Source organism: Sardina pilchardus, chromosome 5, assembly GCF_963854185.1.
Source record: "Sardina pilchardus chromosome 5, fSarPil1.1, whole genome shotgun sequence".
Lineage (NCBI taxonomy): Eukaryota > Metazoa > Chordata > Actinopteri > Clupeiformes > Clupeidae > Sardina > Sardina pilchardus.
In genome coordinates this window covers 15,691,898-15,707,137 of record NC_084998.1, presented here as the reverse complement: position 1 = coordinate 15,707,137, position 15,240 = coordinate 15,691,898, and the positions used below count along the sequence as shown (strand labels likewise).

At 46.6% G+C, this 15,240-nt stretch overlaps 1 protein-coding gene across 1 annotated transcript in view; it reads right to left on the bottom strand.

Moving 5' to 3' along the window:
- Positions 1–520: 520 nt before the first annotated feature.
- aff4 (AF4/FMR2 family, member 4) overlaps positions 521–15,240 on the bottom strand; it is a 20,055-nt gene continuing 5,335 nt past the window's right edge. Inside the window, exons 3-21 of the mRNA XM_062536631.1 lie at positions 13,557–14,402; positions 13,211–13,255; positions 12,149–12,235; positions 11,878–11,917; positions 11,697–11,766; positions 10,970–11,065; positions 9,890–10,034; positions 8,700–9,501; positions 8,578–8,651; positions 8,218–8,303; positions 7,574–7,811; positions 6,567–6,658; positions 6,044–6,107; positions 4,685–4,821; positions 4,174–4,245; positions 3,806–3,899; positions 3,633–3,676; positions 3,142–3,359; positions 521–2,708 (exon numbers count right to left, since the gene is read on the bottom strand). Of these exons, the coding sequence (XP_062392615.1) occupies positions 2,581–2,708; positions 3,142–3,359; positions 3,633–3,676; positions 3,806–3,899; positions 4,174–4,245; positions 4,685–4,821; positions 6,044–6,107; positions 6,567–6,658; positions 7,574–7,811; positions 8,218–8,303; positions 8,578–8,651; positions 8,700–9,501; positions 9,890–10,034; positions 10,970–11,065; positions 11,697–11,766; positions 11,878–11,917; positions 12,149–12,235; positions 13,211–13,255; positions 13,557–14,402 (3,378 nt within the window). The 3' untranslated portion in view covers positions 521–2,580. The remainder of the gene's footprint in view (positions 2,709–3,141; positions 3,360–3,632; positions 3,677–3,805; positions 3,900–4,173; positions 4,246–4,684; positions 4,822–6,043; positions 6,108–6,566; positions 6,659–7,573; positions 7,812–8,217; positions 8,304–8,577; positions 8,652–8,699; positions 9,502–9,889; positions 10,035–10,969; positions 11,066–11,696; positions 11,767–11,877; positions 11,918–12,148; positions 12,236–13,210; positions 13,256–13,556; positions 14,403–15,240) is intronic.

The window sequence follows — 15,240 nt, the reverse complement described above, 5'->3', positions numbered from 1 at the left end:
CATGTGGAATCAGGAGGAGGTAGGGAAGCCCAGAGAGCAGCTGACTGTGAAACGGATGTGGCCCCGATCCGGAGCACAACCCGGCGCCGATTGGCCACGCGTCCGTGCCAGAGTCAGGTGCTCTCGGGACGAGGAGGAGCCGTGGACTCAGGCCTGTGTGTACTGCACTGGAACAGAAGGAACACTGTGACGCGTCTAGCAGCACAGAGGTCAGAGGTCAGATTGCAAAGTCGGGTCTGCTGCTCACCTCCACTCCTTTACCTCACCAGCTGAAGTGAGTGGACCGCTCGAAAACATGGCGAGCCTCGAGCAGGTGCGGGACCAGCTCTAGTGGACAAGAGCATTTCTAACAGGCCAAAACAAGGGGCTCGATTCAGACTATAGGTGCCGCTCATAAAGCGTTTATACGTCCTCCCTCGCTCCTCGGGCCTCGATCCTCACTGATCTACATAAAGAATGATGGGGCGGCAACAATGGGATAGTCTACCCCTTCTTCTATCTTTCTTTACGTAGATCAGTGAGGATCGAGGCCCGAGGAGCGAGGGAGGACGTATAAACGCTGCATGAGAGGCACCCTATGAGGCTACACCACAGTGTGTCTCCCAACCGTTTCCACTGATGCTGAATAATCCAAAGACAGCACACACCGGAGGTCTGGGAGACTAACTGTGGCCCAGACCCACACATCTGCTTTGCTCTGCTCTGCCTCAAAGTTTGATATAATCTTTTCTTTTTTTTAACTGGCTGTGAGGCGGTCACATGTCTGACCCGAGCGAGGGAGACAGAACAACTATTGTGAGACTGTCCACTAACCACAGTGTTGTGTTCTTATGCCCCGCAGGCATGTACCATTATAATAACAGTTCTGATCTCTACTACATTCATTCAAAAGAAATAAGTAAAAAATGAATGATTTCCCTCAACAGACACAATGGAGCCAATTCAAATAATAAAGTATTTCTAGTGCAAGGTATAGATAGCAGGCATTTCCAGCACACAACATACTTAAGAGGACTGTCCTGAATAATCTAAAACCTACAATACCATGTTTGTTTGTTTTTTTTGTTCTATTACTTTTCTACGTTACGAGCTGGAACAACTCTACGATATGAAACTGCTATCAAATCAGACGGATTAGGGGACAATGGTTGGAAGGGGAAAGATGTTGAAGTGATACGATCGCACACACACATACTCTCTCTCTCTCTCACTCATACACACAATCATACGCTCAATGCAAATATCCATAGCAAATACCATAAATATATTCCATAGATGACTTTCATTAAATGATCTGTAATACACAAATGACGATTATGCCAAGAAGGGAAATTCATGAATGACATTAAATATTTAAATACTTTCCATTTACAATAGAAATACTTTACATTTCTGCGCTCTAGTTTCAACCCTGTTTGAAGCCTTTTCAACTCTGTAAGCGAAAGGTAGGACTTAGCTCAAAGCAAGCTCTACTTTGTATAAATAAAATATAGTTTGGGCCATATGTGTGACAATGATGCGCAGACGCATGATGCTCCTGCAATTCATAAAAATAAATCTGTGACTGGATAAAAAAAACCAACCCCATGTGCATGCTACATTGCTATTGTTCAAACCTTAAAACATGAGCATTAAAACGCCTCAGGATCGGAGAGTCCGTTGGCAGCTATTTAGCATGTTTCCTCTGAGGGGCCAATTCTGCCCAAAACCTTTCAAATGAATGGACTTTTTTTTTTGTTTTGTTTTTGCAAGAGTACAACTTTGCAACTCTGCTGTGCCTTTGAAAAAAAAATACAGATGTGCTACCCAGCGGACCGGCCATCAGAACGATGCTTCGGTTTCATAAAAAAAAAAAAATCAACATTTCATGAAGGAAATGAGTATGTGGACAAGTGTCGTCCTATTTTCCTGTATATCAAATACAAGGCACAAAACCGATAAAGGACAAAACCTTAAGTTTTAAAGCACATTTGGTTAAGTGGGAGGTACTTTGGTTAAACAAAGCCAGTGAAAAACCCAATTTCATGCACATTTCCTTACTGCTGACAAAAAAAACTGAAATTTAAAACGATAAAAATGGCTTTGCACTAAAATGCCTTCATCATTGACAATGGACTGAATAAATACTTTGACTAAAAACCAAATCAACCCAATGATATGGGAGAGCACGCAGGATCCGGGGGGAGGCTGGGGGGGTTTGGAAGGAGTTCCTCTTGGTGGCTGGAACCGTCCTTCCATAATAAATATCACAAAGCTGCTTGGAGCTGGGGTTTCCGTAGGGCCAAGAGTTTTTGCGTCTTTTTTGTTTGTTTGTTGGTTTGTTTTAGTCAGTGCTGCTGTTGCTGCTGCTGGTTTTGGCAAGCTGGTGCAGATGATGAACACAGTGAAAGATATGCAAATGTCTGAGGCAGATCGAGCCCAACGGTAATGAGTGTTGTTTTTTGTGTGTGTGTGTGTAGGTTTGTGTTTTGCTGGGCTTTAGAAAACAAAAGGCCCATGAGTCCCAGGCTCTGAAAGAGAGTCGCGTTTTAAGTGAGTGAGTGAAGGAGTCCAGCATGAGAAGATGAAGGAAAAGCACCTCTACTGGTTCAGCTTGGAGTCCTGACGCAGCCAGGCCAGGCCCTGGCGAGTGTAGCGCACCAAGTCGGTCATGCTGCTCGTGTTGAAGATCAGCGGGCCCATCATCTTCTCCAGCTCCACAAAAAACTCTGGGGAGAGGACAAGAGGGAAAGAAAAGAGAGACCGAGAAGAGGAAACAGAGGAAGACAGAGAGAAAAGAGAGAGAGAGGAGATGAGCGAGAGAATGGGAACAGACCAAGAGTGAAAGAGGGAGGAAGTGAAAGAGAGCAAAGAGAGGGGGAAAGAGAGGGACAGTGAGTGATAGAAAAGACAATGACATAGGGTGCCTCTCAATATGCCTCCTCGATCCTCGAGGGGCGTTCCCACTGATCTATACCTAACAGTGGATAGACTATCCCATTGTTCCCCCCCCCCCCATCATTCTTTATGTAGATCAGTGAGGATCGAGGCCCGAGGAGCGAGGGAGGACGTATGAACGCTGCATGAGAGGCACCTATAATATAATGTAAGACCGTGCTGATGTAGTGAGATGCAGATGCGTCCAGTACTGACCCCACATACCTTTCTGCTCGCGGGCCAGCTGCTCGGCCTGGTCCCACACCTCGGTGGCGTAGAGGAAGTTGGAGGTGACCTGCACGTAGCTGGCCGCCATCTGGTGGATGCGCTGGGGGATGTTGACGGACGAGGAGCTGCTGGGGTTGGAGCTGCTGGACGAGTAGCTGCCCGCGCTGCCCGGGGACAGCTTGGGGGAGACTGGAGAGGGCATGCCCGCCGCTTTACTGTGGACAGCACAGGGGAAGGGAATTAATTTGAATCCCTCTTTTACATAATATTTACAGCAGTATAGTTATGTCACAGATAGATATATATATAAATAAATACAAGAAACTTCTTTAAGTACAAAGCCTCATCATTAGAAAAACACTGAAATACAGATTTCTTTGTAGATAAGTGAGAGACAAAAGAAAGAAACAGAGAAAGAAGGGAAATGACTGAATGGCAAGGCAGAACAGAGACTACTAAGAGAAGAGGATTAGTGCAAGTCCACTTACTTGCCCATCCCTGGAGACGGCGCCTGGGTATTACTTAAGGAATTCTGCAAATCAAACAAAGCAACAGCAGCACAGGTTACACTCGCAGCACAAACACCAGGTTACACTCACAGCACCAGCACTGGGAGAGGTAAAAAAAGGTACACTTCAGAGCCCGTCAGACAGCGCATTACCTTCAAGTGGTCAGTGAGTGTTTTGGAGTACTTGAGTGCACTTTCCTTCCTCAGCTTGAAGAGCCGCAGGTAGAGAAGAGACTGACACCTCAGACTGGGAGAGAAAGAGATGGAGAGAGAGAGAGATCAGGATAAAACGTTACCACAATGCGTTTTATTGTTCTTTGCCAACAGTGTATCTAAACTGTCATGCTAATTAAGCAGTGACTAATTGGAGAGAGAGAGAGAGAGAGAGAGAGAAAGAAAGAAAGAGAGAGAGAGAGAGAGAGAGAGAGAGAGAGAGAGAGAGAGAGAGAGAGAGAGAGGAGGGGGAGATACAGTATTACCTGAGACAGACAGTCTCAGACACACAGAGCCAGGTGACCTACCAGAGCACTGCCAGTCTCTTGTCTGCTGATGTGGCGTCCGGGGCCATGTAGCTCTTTAGTTTCATAGTGTATCTGAAGTACACACACACACACACACACACACACACACACACACACACACACACACACACACACACACACACACACACACACACACACACACACACACACACACACACACACACACACACACACACACACACACACACACACACACACACACACACACACACACACACACAACATAGAGGTCAGAAATGAACTGAAAGATCTCCACGGTCAAGATGAAACCCACAAACATGCATATATACACACAACACATACGCACACACACACATGCTATCCCCTGAGAAGAGAATGCCAACTTCACTAGTCATGAATTCTACCATCTAATGCAACATTCTGTACTGTATGCTTTGCCATTACAATAAAAAGGATGCATTTTCTTTAGTACATCAACTACTATCAACTGCTACACACCCATGCAAAGCAAGCGGAGTAATTCACTTACTTGATGAGCTCCACAGTCTCGGCGTACATGGGGAAGGGAGACTTGGCTTCCTGGGCACTCCTCTCAAGGGCATTCCCACACTCGATGAAGGACACCACAGCGTCCAGATAGTACACTGCCTTCTCAAACCTGTCCATCTGTGTAGGAGAGAGGGGGGGGATTCATATTATGATATATACTAATAGTACAGAAGGCTAAGGACAACAATTGTAAACCTATTTTTACAGGCTTGTAGTGAACTAAAAATAATATAGCCCCCCAAGAAATGCTCCAAGTGGCAGCCATGCTGAACTATAAGAAAGTCTCCATTTTAACTGTTCTTTGTTTTCAGATAAACTTCAAAACAGAACCACATAAACCGTTCATTTTAATGTGTAAACCCAACATGAACAAGTTTTCATGCAAATCTGGTGTCATCTATTTTGAAATTAAAGATGGTGGCAATTAGAAAATGAGTGAGGGAAGAAGAGAACTCGCACACCATTCTTTACCGTTGCAGAAATTAAAGTGTTTAATCCATACTCTAATTAGAAAATTAGAAAATATTGATGGAGCCATCATTCACAATCATCTAATTCCGATGCTTCAGTGTCAGTGAATTAGATGGCATCCTTCTGGGCCTGTATTCTTCTATATCAATATCAGCCAATAGACTTACTATTCTAGTTTAACTGTATTAAAAAACAAGATTGCGGCCACTAGGGGGTGCATTTTGTGTGTGTGTGTGTGGGGGGGGTCATTTTTTCCAGCTCACTTGAGGTTGTAAGTGAACTAAAAAAAAGAAAAGCACCCCTTAGTGACCACCATCTGGATTCTAAATTTGGCACCTGCGCCAAGTTCCATGATTTCTGTGGAAACTGAACAGTTCTTATGAAAATCATGCCCTATAAGCATCATCTTAATATTTACTAACAATTACATAGTTCTTACACTTACATCTTACTAATAGACCATTGGGGAGACCATTGTTAATGTGGTCAGCCTATACCAACACTTCCCAATCAATACATAATATACTGTATGACATACTCTATGTGTGAACACCACAGGTTTCACTTACAAACGTATAAGCTTAATAATCTTTTTAGCATGATTTAAGTATCTGCCTATCTATCTATAAATGACAGAGATATGACGGATCTTCTGGTGCTATGCACATGATGTGCTTTGAGTCATGACCAGATATAAAAAGTTGCTCAGCAGGTTTAGAAGCAAGCAAGTGTAAAGGTTATCGCTGTGTTGGCTCTGATACTGACATTAGGTTGTCACAAACCACCACACCCAGGTATCATGTCAGAAACACGATACGGCCTGTACCCGACATTTAAGAACAACTTGGTGAGCCATTCAGCGCCTTACCAAAGCATCGGCATTGTGTTTCAGCTTCTTGGCCTCTTGTAGGTAGTAATCGGCAGAATGGACCCTAAAAGCAGAGGAACGCCAGTGACTCAACTTGTTTCATCCCAAACCCTATTAATTCTCAACATCCTTCCAGCTTCTTGAGAAAAGACCCAATAGGGAACTGCGGTTACATTCCACAAACTCCTGTGTGTCACAGGTCAAAATCTGGACACACTTGACGACATGCATGCAATGTATTAACTACATTTTAAAGAAGTAATGTTTAAATGTGCCTTTTTCACTCTTTTAATCTTGCTACAATTTCATAGGACTCCAGAGTTGTACAAATAAATGAAATCTATCATGGCTAGGCATTTCCACACTTTCGACTCGTGCTATAAGAACAATGTAAAGGCCACATCAGCTAAACATCCCCCTCCCCCATCCAACCCTCCACCCTGCCGCCCCACTATTGGTGACTGACATGTTTATTTCTGACAGCAAACATCTTTTCATCCCACTACAAACACAGGCTTCTTACCGGTCTTCAAACAGAAGCTTGGATCTCGACTTGGAGCAGTCAGACAGCTGCGTCACAGACATCTGGCCGTCAAGCATCTTGGAGGACTTCTCCTGAAAACAAATAAAATAACTTAGTTATTCTAATCTAAATAAATAAATATAATAATAAAACACAAGGACTTAAACTGGTGACTAAGGTAAGAGACCAAAAAAAGGATAACAATGTACGTCTGTCTGAGTCCCAAGCTGAACGTGTCTTTGGTTGATCATTTGTCCGATAATGTTACACAGCCAAATAAAATGGATGCCAAATGCATATCAAGGCTCAGGAGTTAGAAGCTCATTGCCACGTTTTCACCATTTCCACGGTATTGCAAAGCACATATTTAGCTATTTGTTTAGGCCATTAGGCAAACAGAAGGTTAATGTTTCCATGCTGACTACAGTGACCCTTTACCCAAAAGGACATGAGTCAGGAGCTTAGCAAGAACTCTTAAAATAGCTTTTTTTTTAGCATATAGCAGCTCTGAGGGGAAAAAAACGATGCATCTAGCAGCACAATTGCACAACCACAATCGTCACAGAAGCCCAGTGTGATGTGCATGGAAAGGCAGAAGCGTTTGGGAAAGAATCTTGAAAGACTGTAGTCTTTTAACTAATGCCCCCCATTCAAGCTTTACTCAAAAGACTACGATCTTTCAAGAATCTTTCCCAGATCTTGTCAGAAGTCTGTCAGTGTAAGGTAGTTCTAGGCTTTAAGTGCATCTCTCTCCAGCGCTGCAGCTTCCCACACGCTGCTCTGTCATGACCCTAGGTAGCGGTCACCATGAAAGGTCAAGTGCATAATACAGAGGAACCCCCTCACCGTTTCTTTTTTGTGTGTGTGATATGACTGCGCTCACTTTCGTTGATTGGGTGGTAGGGTGCCATGGAAAAGATTCATAGATACAGTATATGGCCTTCTACACTTCTGCCTTTCTATTCACTACGGGAGAGGGGGGGAGGGGGGGGGGGGTCAGGCTCTACCTTTCCCTCCCTGGTGCTGCGGCCCTGCTTGTCCTCGCGCCGGTGCTTGGAGGCGGGGCCGTTCTTTGTGCTGTGGCCGCCCTCCTTGCCGCTGCTGGCGCCGCTGGACAGCGAGGCGGACGACTGGCTGGTGGTGCGCTTGCGGCTCTGGTGCTCCTGCTTGGGCGTGCGCTGGAGGCCGGCCATCGAGGGCGAGGGCGCCAACTCCTTCTCCTTCTCCGGGCCGCGCTTGGACGACCTGGTCACAGGTCACCACAAAACACACGTCAGCCTTCAACCAACATCACTCCGCTTGAACACTATACAATGCCATTTACATTTCAATTGACTGATCATATAGGTGATTATGTCCACCATTACATACCATTAGCCATGAAAGCTATTGATAATATGTCTATCATATTTACATTGAGGTCAATCTGCCTTATACACAGCTTGTGCTTGGCACTCCATAACACTATACAATTCCATTTACATTTCAATTGATTGATAATATAGGTGACTATATACTCCATTACATACCATTAGCCATGAAAGCTAATGATAATATATGTATTATATTTATAGTGAGGTCCGTCTGTCTGATACTACTGCAGTAAAAGCACAGCTTTCTGGTTGCAGCATGTGTGCTTGGCCAAACTTACTCTTTACTGCTGGATTTGTGATGCGACGATGCCTTGTCCTCCATTCTGGATTTTTTGCTTTCCGGCTTCAAGCCCTCATCCTCATTCTACATAAACAAAAAGGGTAAAAAATTCAACAAAATCAGGTTTTGCTTACCAAAATGTGCCACCATGTCTTCCTGTTCCTTCTCTACGTTTGTGCATTGCGGAAACCGAGCACTCCACAGAATAGTACATGCACAGACTAAACTTACCAACGCCGTCAACACTGTCATTCGAGTTATTTGCTCTGGCTTTCACTTTATTTATTTTAATTATCAGCATGACCAGCTGAACAGACTGAGGAAGTGTGTGTGTGCGTGTGTGCGCGTGTGTGTGTACCTTGACGTGCTTCCTCTTCCCCTTGCTGGAGGTCTTCTCGCTGGGCGGCTTCTGGAGGTCCTTGCCGTCCCTCTCTCCTCCTACTCCTCCTCCTCCCCCACCGCCCCCCACGCCACCGCCGCCCCCCACGTCCCTCTCCTGCTTGATCTGGTCCAGCTCCTTGTAGTGTCGGCCGGGCACGCGGGTCAGCAGGCTCAGGTCGATCTTGACCAGCAGCACCTGCCGCGTGGCGAAGTGCTCCTCGGGGTCGCTGAGCGGCGACAGCAGCTTCTCCTCCATGGGCGAGAAGACGCAGACGGGCGTGCGGATGCTCTCCTGGTACTTGGGCGTCTGCGACGACGACGGGATGCTCTCGTTGCCCTCCGAGTCGGACGTCGACGAGTCCGTGTCCAGGAACTCGCGGGACTTCTGCGGCGTCTTGGCGGGCGCCTTGGGCTTGCGCTTGTCCTGGGCCTGCCGCGGCGACTTGGGCTCCTTCTTGATGTTGGGCTTGCGCGGGCCCTTGCTGGGCGCCTTGTTGCGCGGCGTGGGGATGTCCTGCGGCGTCTCGCTCTCCACCATCAGCCCGCCCTTGGGCTCCTCCACCACCGGCGGCTTCTCCGCCGAGTTCTTCTTGGGCTGCTTCTTGCCCGTCGTCCGCCGCTGGCCGGCGCCGCTGTCGCTCTGCGCCGGCGACTTCTGCCGGCCGCGGCCGTTCTCCGAGCCCTTCTGGGCCGGCCGCAGGTCCCGGCCCTGCGGGGGCGCGCCGGCGTCTTTCGAGCCGCTCTGGCCGCCGTAGCCGCCCCTCGACCCCGCCTCCCTGCCCTCTTTCCTGTACTTGGTGGTGGGCGCGTTGTTGTTGTCCACGGGGGACGCCGGGGAGAATTTGTTGACCTTCTTGAACCAGTTGTCCAGCTGCCACTTGTTGGCAGTGGGCTGCTCAGGCTGTAAAGATGAAAAGATAAAAAAATCTTACGACTGTGTGTAAGTGGATTTGTTTATTTTGTTTGCTTAGGAGTAAGGAAGCTCAAAGGAAAGCCAATAACTACAGGTGTGTACCATAATTAGTCGCAGCTTACACATTGATTTTGCACAATTTCTTCAGCCAGCTATGAGGTTAATACATGGGGGCAGTTAATATGGAATTGATATGATTTTGTTTATTTTAACTTGCATAAAACACTGTTCTGTGGCTTATGCACAATGCAGCTTATACACAGGAAATAACTGTATATTCCAACCTGCATGTGAACGTGTATAAGGGGGTATGTACATCTCTCTGTGTGTGTGTGTGTGTGTGTGTGTGTGTGTGTGTGTGTGTGTGTGTGTTAACCTCTGGTGAAGCGGCGCGTGGCGGTTCATTGGTCTCGCTCTCGCTGGAGCTGCTTTCGCTCTCGCTGTCCGACGCCGAGCTGCTCTCCGAGCCCGTGTGGCTGCTTGCGTCCTCCCGCGAGTTCTCCGCCACCTCTGGACCCTGACTGTGGAACACACAAAAATCACAGGGGGCCCAAGGTTTAGAACCGGCTGAGTTAGAACCTCCCTACAATGGGGAATTGGGTTCTGAAACACCAGCAAAGCAGGCAAGCTAAGCTAGCCAGGTAACAAAAGGGCAAAGGCAAGTTCTCAGAATCTAAAGGGCAAATTTTTGAGCAATGCTGTTGGACAACCACATAACTAGCTCCATGTGTTGCGATTGGATGAGCCATGACGATTTGCATAGTCGAGATTAAAGCTCTCCACATGAAAAGCATTTGTTCCCCAATATCAAGGGAATGTGTCCAAATGACAACACTCAGGAACGTTGCCCAGCAAGATGGAAAAAGTAGGCGTGTGTATCAACAGCATAAAATATAAAAAAAAGTATGTCAAAACAAGCATCAATGATATGAGAACGAAGATCAACTCTTCATAAAACAGACACGCATAAAGAAAAACGGCTGGGTCTTTCCAAATACTTCCAAACGCTTGTTGGACGCCTGATTTAATAAAATTCAGTATGACCGCTCCGTCAAAGGACAAACCCACACCACATCATGCACCTACATTCATCGTCAGGTTTAGCATTTTTGTTAGTTTTGTGTATGTGCGTGCGTGCGTGCGTGTGTGCCATCTTGCCAGGTTAACTTCTTCAACAGCAGAGGTGGAAAAGTCCAGCTTCAGGAAGTAAAAAAGTCCTACCACATATCTGTGCCAACCAGATATGTAAAACCACGTAAACCGGCCGATTCTAATTAGCCCAACTCTTCAGCCCGGTAGAGCTGCTAATTGTTCGAGATCACCCATGTCAAGTGCACAGGTAGGTAGGAGCAATACATGACTGGACTTTTACTCTCTGAACCTGGAGTTTCCCACCTCTGTTCAACACATGCCCTAATGCGTAGGTAAAGCCCAGTGAGGAGGTAATGGGGGGTACCTCTGAGGGGCGCTCCTGGGGGCCGTTTTGGCAGAGTCCTGCTCGCCGTCACTCTCTCCGTCGCTACTGCTTATTGCAAGGTCACTCTCCAGCATGCTGTAACCACAGGGCATGATGAGTCTCCGGCACCACTGACCACGCATCAGCCACACTACGCCAGCACTGCTACTACGACTAACACCACTTACTGCTGCGTTACGGGGATTATAATCTCAGTACCGTAGCTGCACTAGGAATGTTTAGAAACTGGTAGTGTCTGAGAAAATTACTTGTACAAAAATTGTAATTCAATCAACATCAAACGCAACAACACACACAATCAGTGCATACAAATCAAGGCACATGGTCAATCAGTAGTTTTAGTAACAGAGGAGAAATTGTAATAGCTGCAGTGGTAGTCATACATTTTTATACTAAACTGGTGTAATATGAAGAGCTCTTTTCCAAAACACTATAGATTCTATTTTTGAAAACATTAATAAAAGTCATGCTATTTAATTGTGTACTTCAGGTAATATCAGTAAAAGTGCAGTTGTGTTGTTTTGATTGGGCAAAGGTAAATTGAATAACAATGACCCAATCACACAGTTCCACTGAAATTACTTGGAATTTTTTTTTTTTTTTTTTTTTTTTTAAAGATGGCGTTTTGGAAGAGAGCTCTTCATTATGACTGTACAGAACAGCCTGTATCTGTCAGGTGTGTCGGGTGTGCGACGCGTGCTCTTACTTGGCCTGGTCGCCCTCGCAGGCTTTAGAGCCGTGTGTGCTGGAGGAGCTCTTCCCCGTGCTGCACCTCTCTGAAACCCAAAACCGCAAGCGTTAGTGTGGGCCCTCGCGTGCCGTGACTCACCCAGCAGCCACTGAAATGTGCTCCAAACACACGTCTTAAACAGAACACGGCCACTTACTGCTGTGTCCGCCACTGCTGAAACTTGAGTGTTGGGAGTCCTGTAACATGTAGAAGTGAATAAACAGATGGATATATGAATAAATAAACAAATAAACTAATAAACAAATGACACATGATTTAAGGTAAATAATAATAGAAAACATTCAAACAACTGCTATCCCGGTACGTGGTTAACGTTACTTCCGTGCGAATGCATCATCACAAGGCTTACAACACCATTGCAAAACATGTTCACGAAAACTTTCCTAGTGAGGATGACGCAAACTGACCTTTGTAGGGAAGGGAAATTTGGATGGCTCCGTCTTACAGGGAGTGTGAATGGCCGTCAGTGGGGGAGGCCAAGACTGAGTCATTTCCTGCAGGGATGTCAAGATGACATGAGGACACAAACACGTAAACACACATACACACAAACAAACTACAACTTTCTGAGGGTGCTTGCCACAGAGTTGACCACTTCCTACAGACCACCTGGCTATGGTGGTTCAAAAGCTATTTCTCAAATATCCCAGTCTTGCCGAATGACCATCATTTCGCACAGTCTTTTTATATACTTGTATATATACACGTACTAAGATACCAACTGCCTTTACAAGCTACTTCTATGCATGAATGGATATAGTCATATCTTGAAATCACAATGCCTTAAATTGTGTCAAGACAGTTATCATTGCCATAGGTGCCCAGAAGTATATGAATGACAGTTATGTCTTTCACAACTGATTATGGTAAAAGACACTCAGTGGGAAAAAATGACAAAGGTTTTTTTTTTTTTATCACACTTTAGTTTCCAAATGGATTTTTACTCTCTCAGGCCTTGAAGATGTAAGATTCTGATGCAAACGGCCATAAGCATCAGAGTGTGAAACTGAAACACACACATCCTCAAGTCTTATCTGGCCACAACAGGACCTGAAGTTTTGACAAATTTCAAACACCACTACTCATGCAATTTTGCTCGCACAGTCATTTTTGCACCAGCTTACAGCACTGAGCCGTTCACCAATAACTACTGAGATGATTTGCATCTCCTGTACCTCCTGGGAACGACTGTGCCCTGCAACTGTCTATCAAAACAGTGGTTTGCATCGGCCACTTTCTGTTGGTGTGTGTGAACACTGGAGAGGAGATGCATACATCTGCCATACAAGTCCCGCAGCTAAACGCGGTTTAGTACTCAGGCAAGTTATGGATAGAAGGCTAAAAGGTTGATGCTGTGGTGAAACTGGTTTTCTCCGATTATATTTTGACATGCGACTACGCTCTTATCTTAAAAAGTGGCACCAATACTAGGTCAGTCAGACAATTGTGTTTAATGGCACCATTCTTACCTTTAAGATCTCATCAACACAGCTTGAATCACCGGTCATGGAGCCCTACAACATTAAATACCCAGGTAAGTAGGCTATTATCTATAAATTCATCTTCATAGCAATACCTGTAAGCACTACAAGAGAATCTAATAATATTATACTATAATAATATTATATTATATCATAATACTATTGCAAACACTACTGCAGATGAAAACTAGTCTGAAGGGGAAAATCTGACACATTTACATGACTGACTTGTGTAAGCATGATAACAAACATGCATTTTCCCTTTTAAATAACATCAACCCACTTGCGCTAGCTACTAGCGTCTGGGTGCTGGATGATTAAAGTGCAACTCTACCGGTTGTGTGGGGATCTTGAGCTTGGCGAGCGAGGCCTTGCCGTTGGTCTTCATCTCGCCGGCACTGCTGCTGTGCGACTGTGCGCCGTACATCTCGGAGGAGCCCTTGGGCTCGGCCGTCTCCTGGCCGTCCATGGGCCGCACGTACGCCGTGGGCTTCTGCAGCATGGAGCTGGGCTTGGTCATCAGCGAGGGCGGGAACGCCTGGCTGGAGTGTTGGCCCGTGGCGAAGGTGGAGGTGTGGACGCGCGACGGCGAGTCCCAGCTGGGCTCGCGCTCGCGCTCCCTCGGCGACTTGCGGTAGCGGTCCTTGCCGTGGTGCTCCGAGCCGCCCATGGAGGAGCGCGAGTGGCCCGACGAGCCCATGGACGAGCCCTTGGCCGGGCTGGACGTGTGCCCCTTGGACTGGTCCGAGTTGCCGCCGCCGCCGCCGCCGCTGCTGTGCTTGCTGGACTTCTTGCCGCCGCTGTAGTCCTTCTCGTGCCGCTGGCTGCTGCCGCTGCCGCCGCTGCTGCTACTGGCGCTGCCGCCGGCCCCGCTGCGGCTGCTCTGGAGCCCCGAGCGCTTGGGCTGGGAGGAGGAGGAGGAGGACGAGGACGAGGCGTTGGACGAAGAGCCAACAGGAGTCCATTTGCTGCTCTGGCCGCCGCTGCCGCCTCCGCCGCCTCCGCTCCCTCCTCTCTGTTCACTGTACAGTCCTGGTCCTGACTTCTCCTCGGAGGAGGAAGAACCTGATCCTTTGCTCATGAGTTTAGATATGGGGGTCTCACCGATCGTTTCTTTCATCTCGTCGTAATTGCCTAGCATGCTCTGGATACGGCTGGATAGTTTGTCTTCTTTGCTAGACTGCAGGGAGAGACGGGGGAGAAACGACGAGAAAAAGAGGAGACCGTAAGCAACATTTACCCTCATCAGGTGACCTCTCTCCAAAATCATCAAACTTAGGACTCTACAGAACAGGAGTATGCTTGCTAGTGCTATGCCTACATGTATATTCTGCTAAGTACACTACTAAGGAAGGAGCTTTTAAACACACGTGCCAAACACACACTACTTGTGAGGCAACAGAGGTAGAGCATCTGTAGTGCATCTGTTGATACAAGCCATCCTCACTGCCTTGCACAAGAGAGCCTGTCAGTTGGTCTCCGCAAGACAAAGTGGCGCAAACAGATTGGAAAAAAAAAAAAACGGTGACCTCAAAAACAACTATCTCTAGCAACCTCATAGGAAATAGAACAACCATTTTCCTACACAGACAGCCTATCGCTAAACTCACCAGTTTAAAAAGCTCCTGAGCTGTGTTGATGGCCATTTTGAACAGTGCTATGTGCAATAGAGAGCTACGCCTCAGTAAGTAAATAAATAAATTAAATGAAATAAATAAATATATATATATTTATTTATCTATCTATCTGGGACACCAAGCGCACATGCTGCACTGTCATTATGCAACAGGCTGACTGAGGACAGGTCGGAGCATCATCATAAAAAATGACACAGGCGCTCCGAGGAGCCGACACGGAAATGTGTTGGCTGATATTTAAGCTGCTCTAGATTACCGAGCCCGGTTTCTTGGTCACATCAGGCAAATGTGGCCAGAGCTCGTGTAAGAGTCTGTCAAAAGCCATGGGGGGAGTGTTAACACAACGTAGAGAGAGAGAGGGCATGTTTTGCTATGATGCTC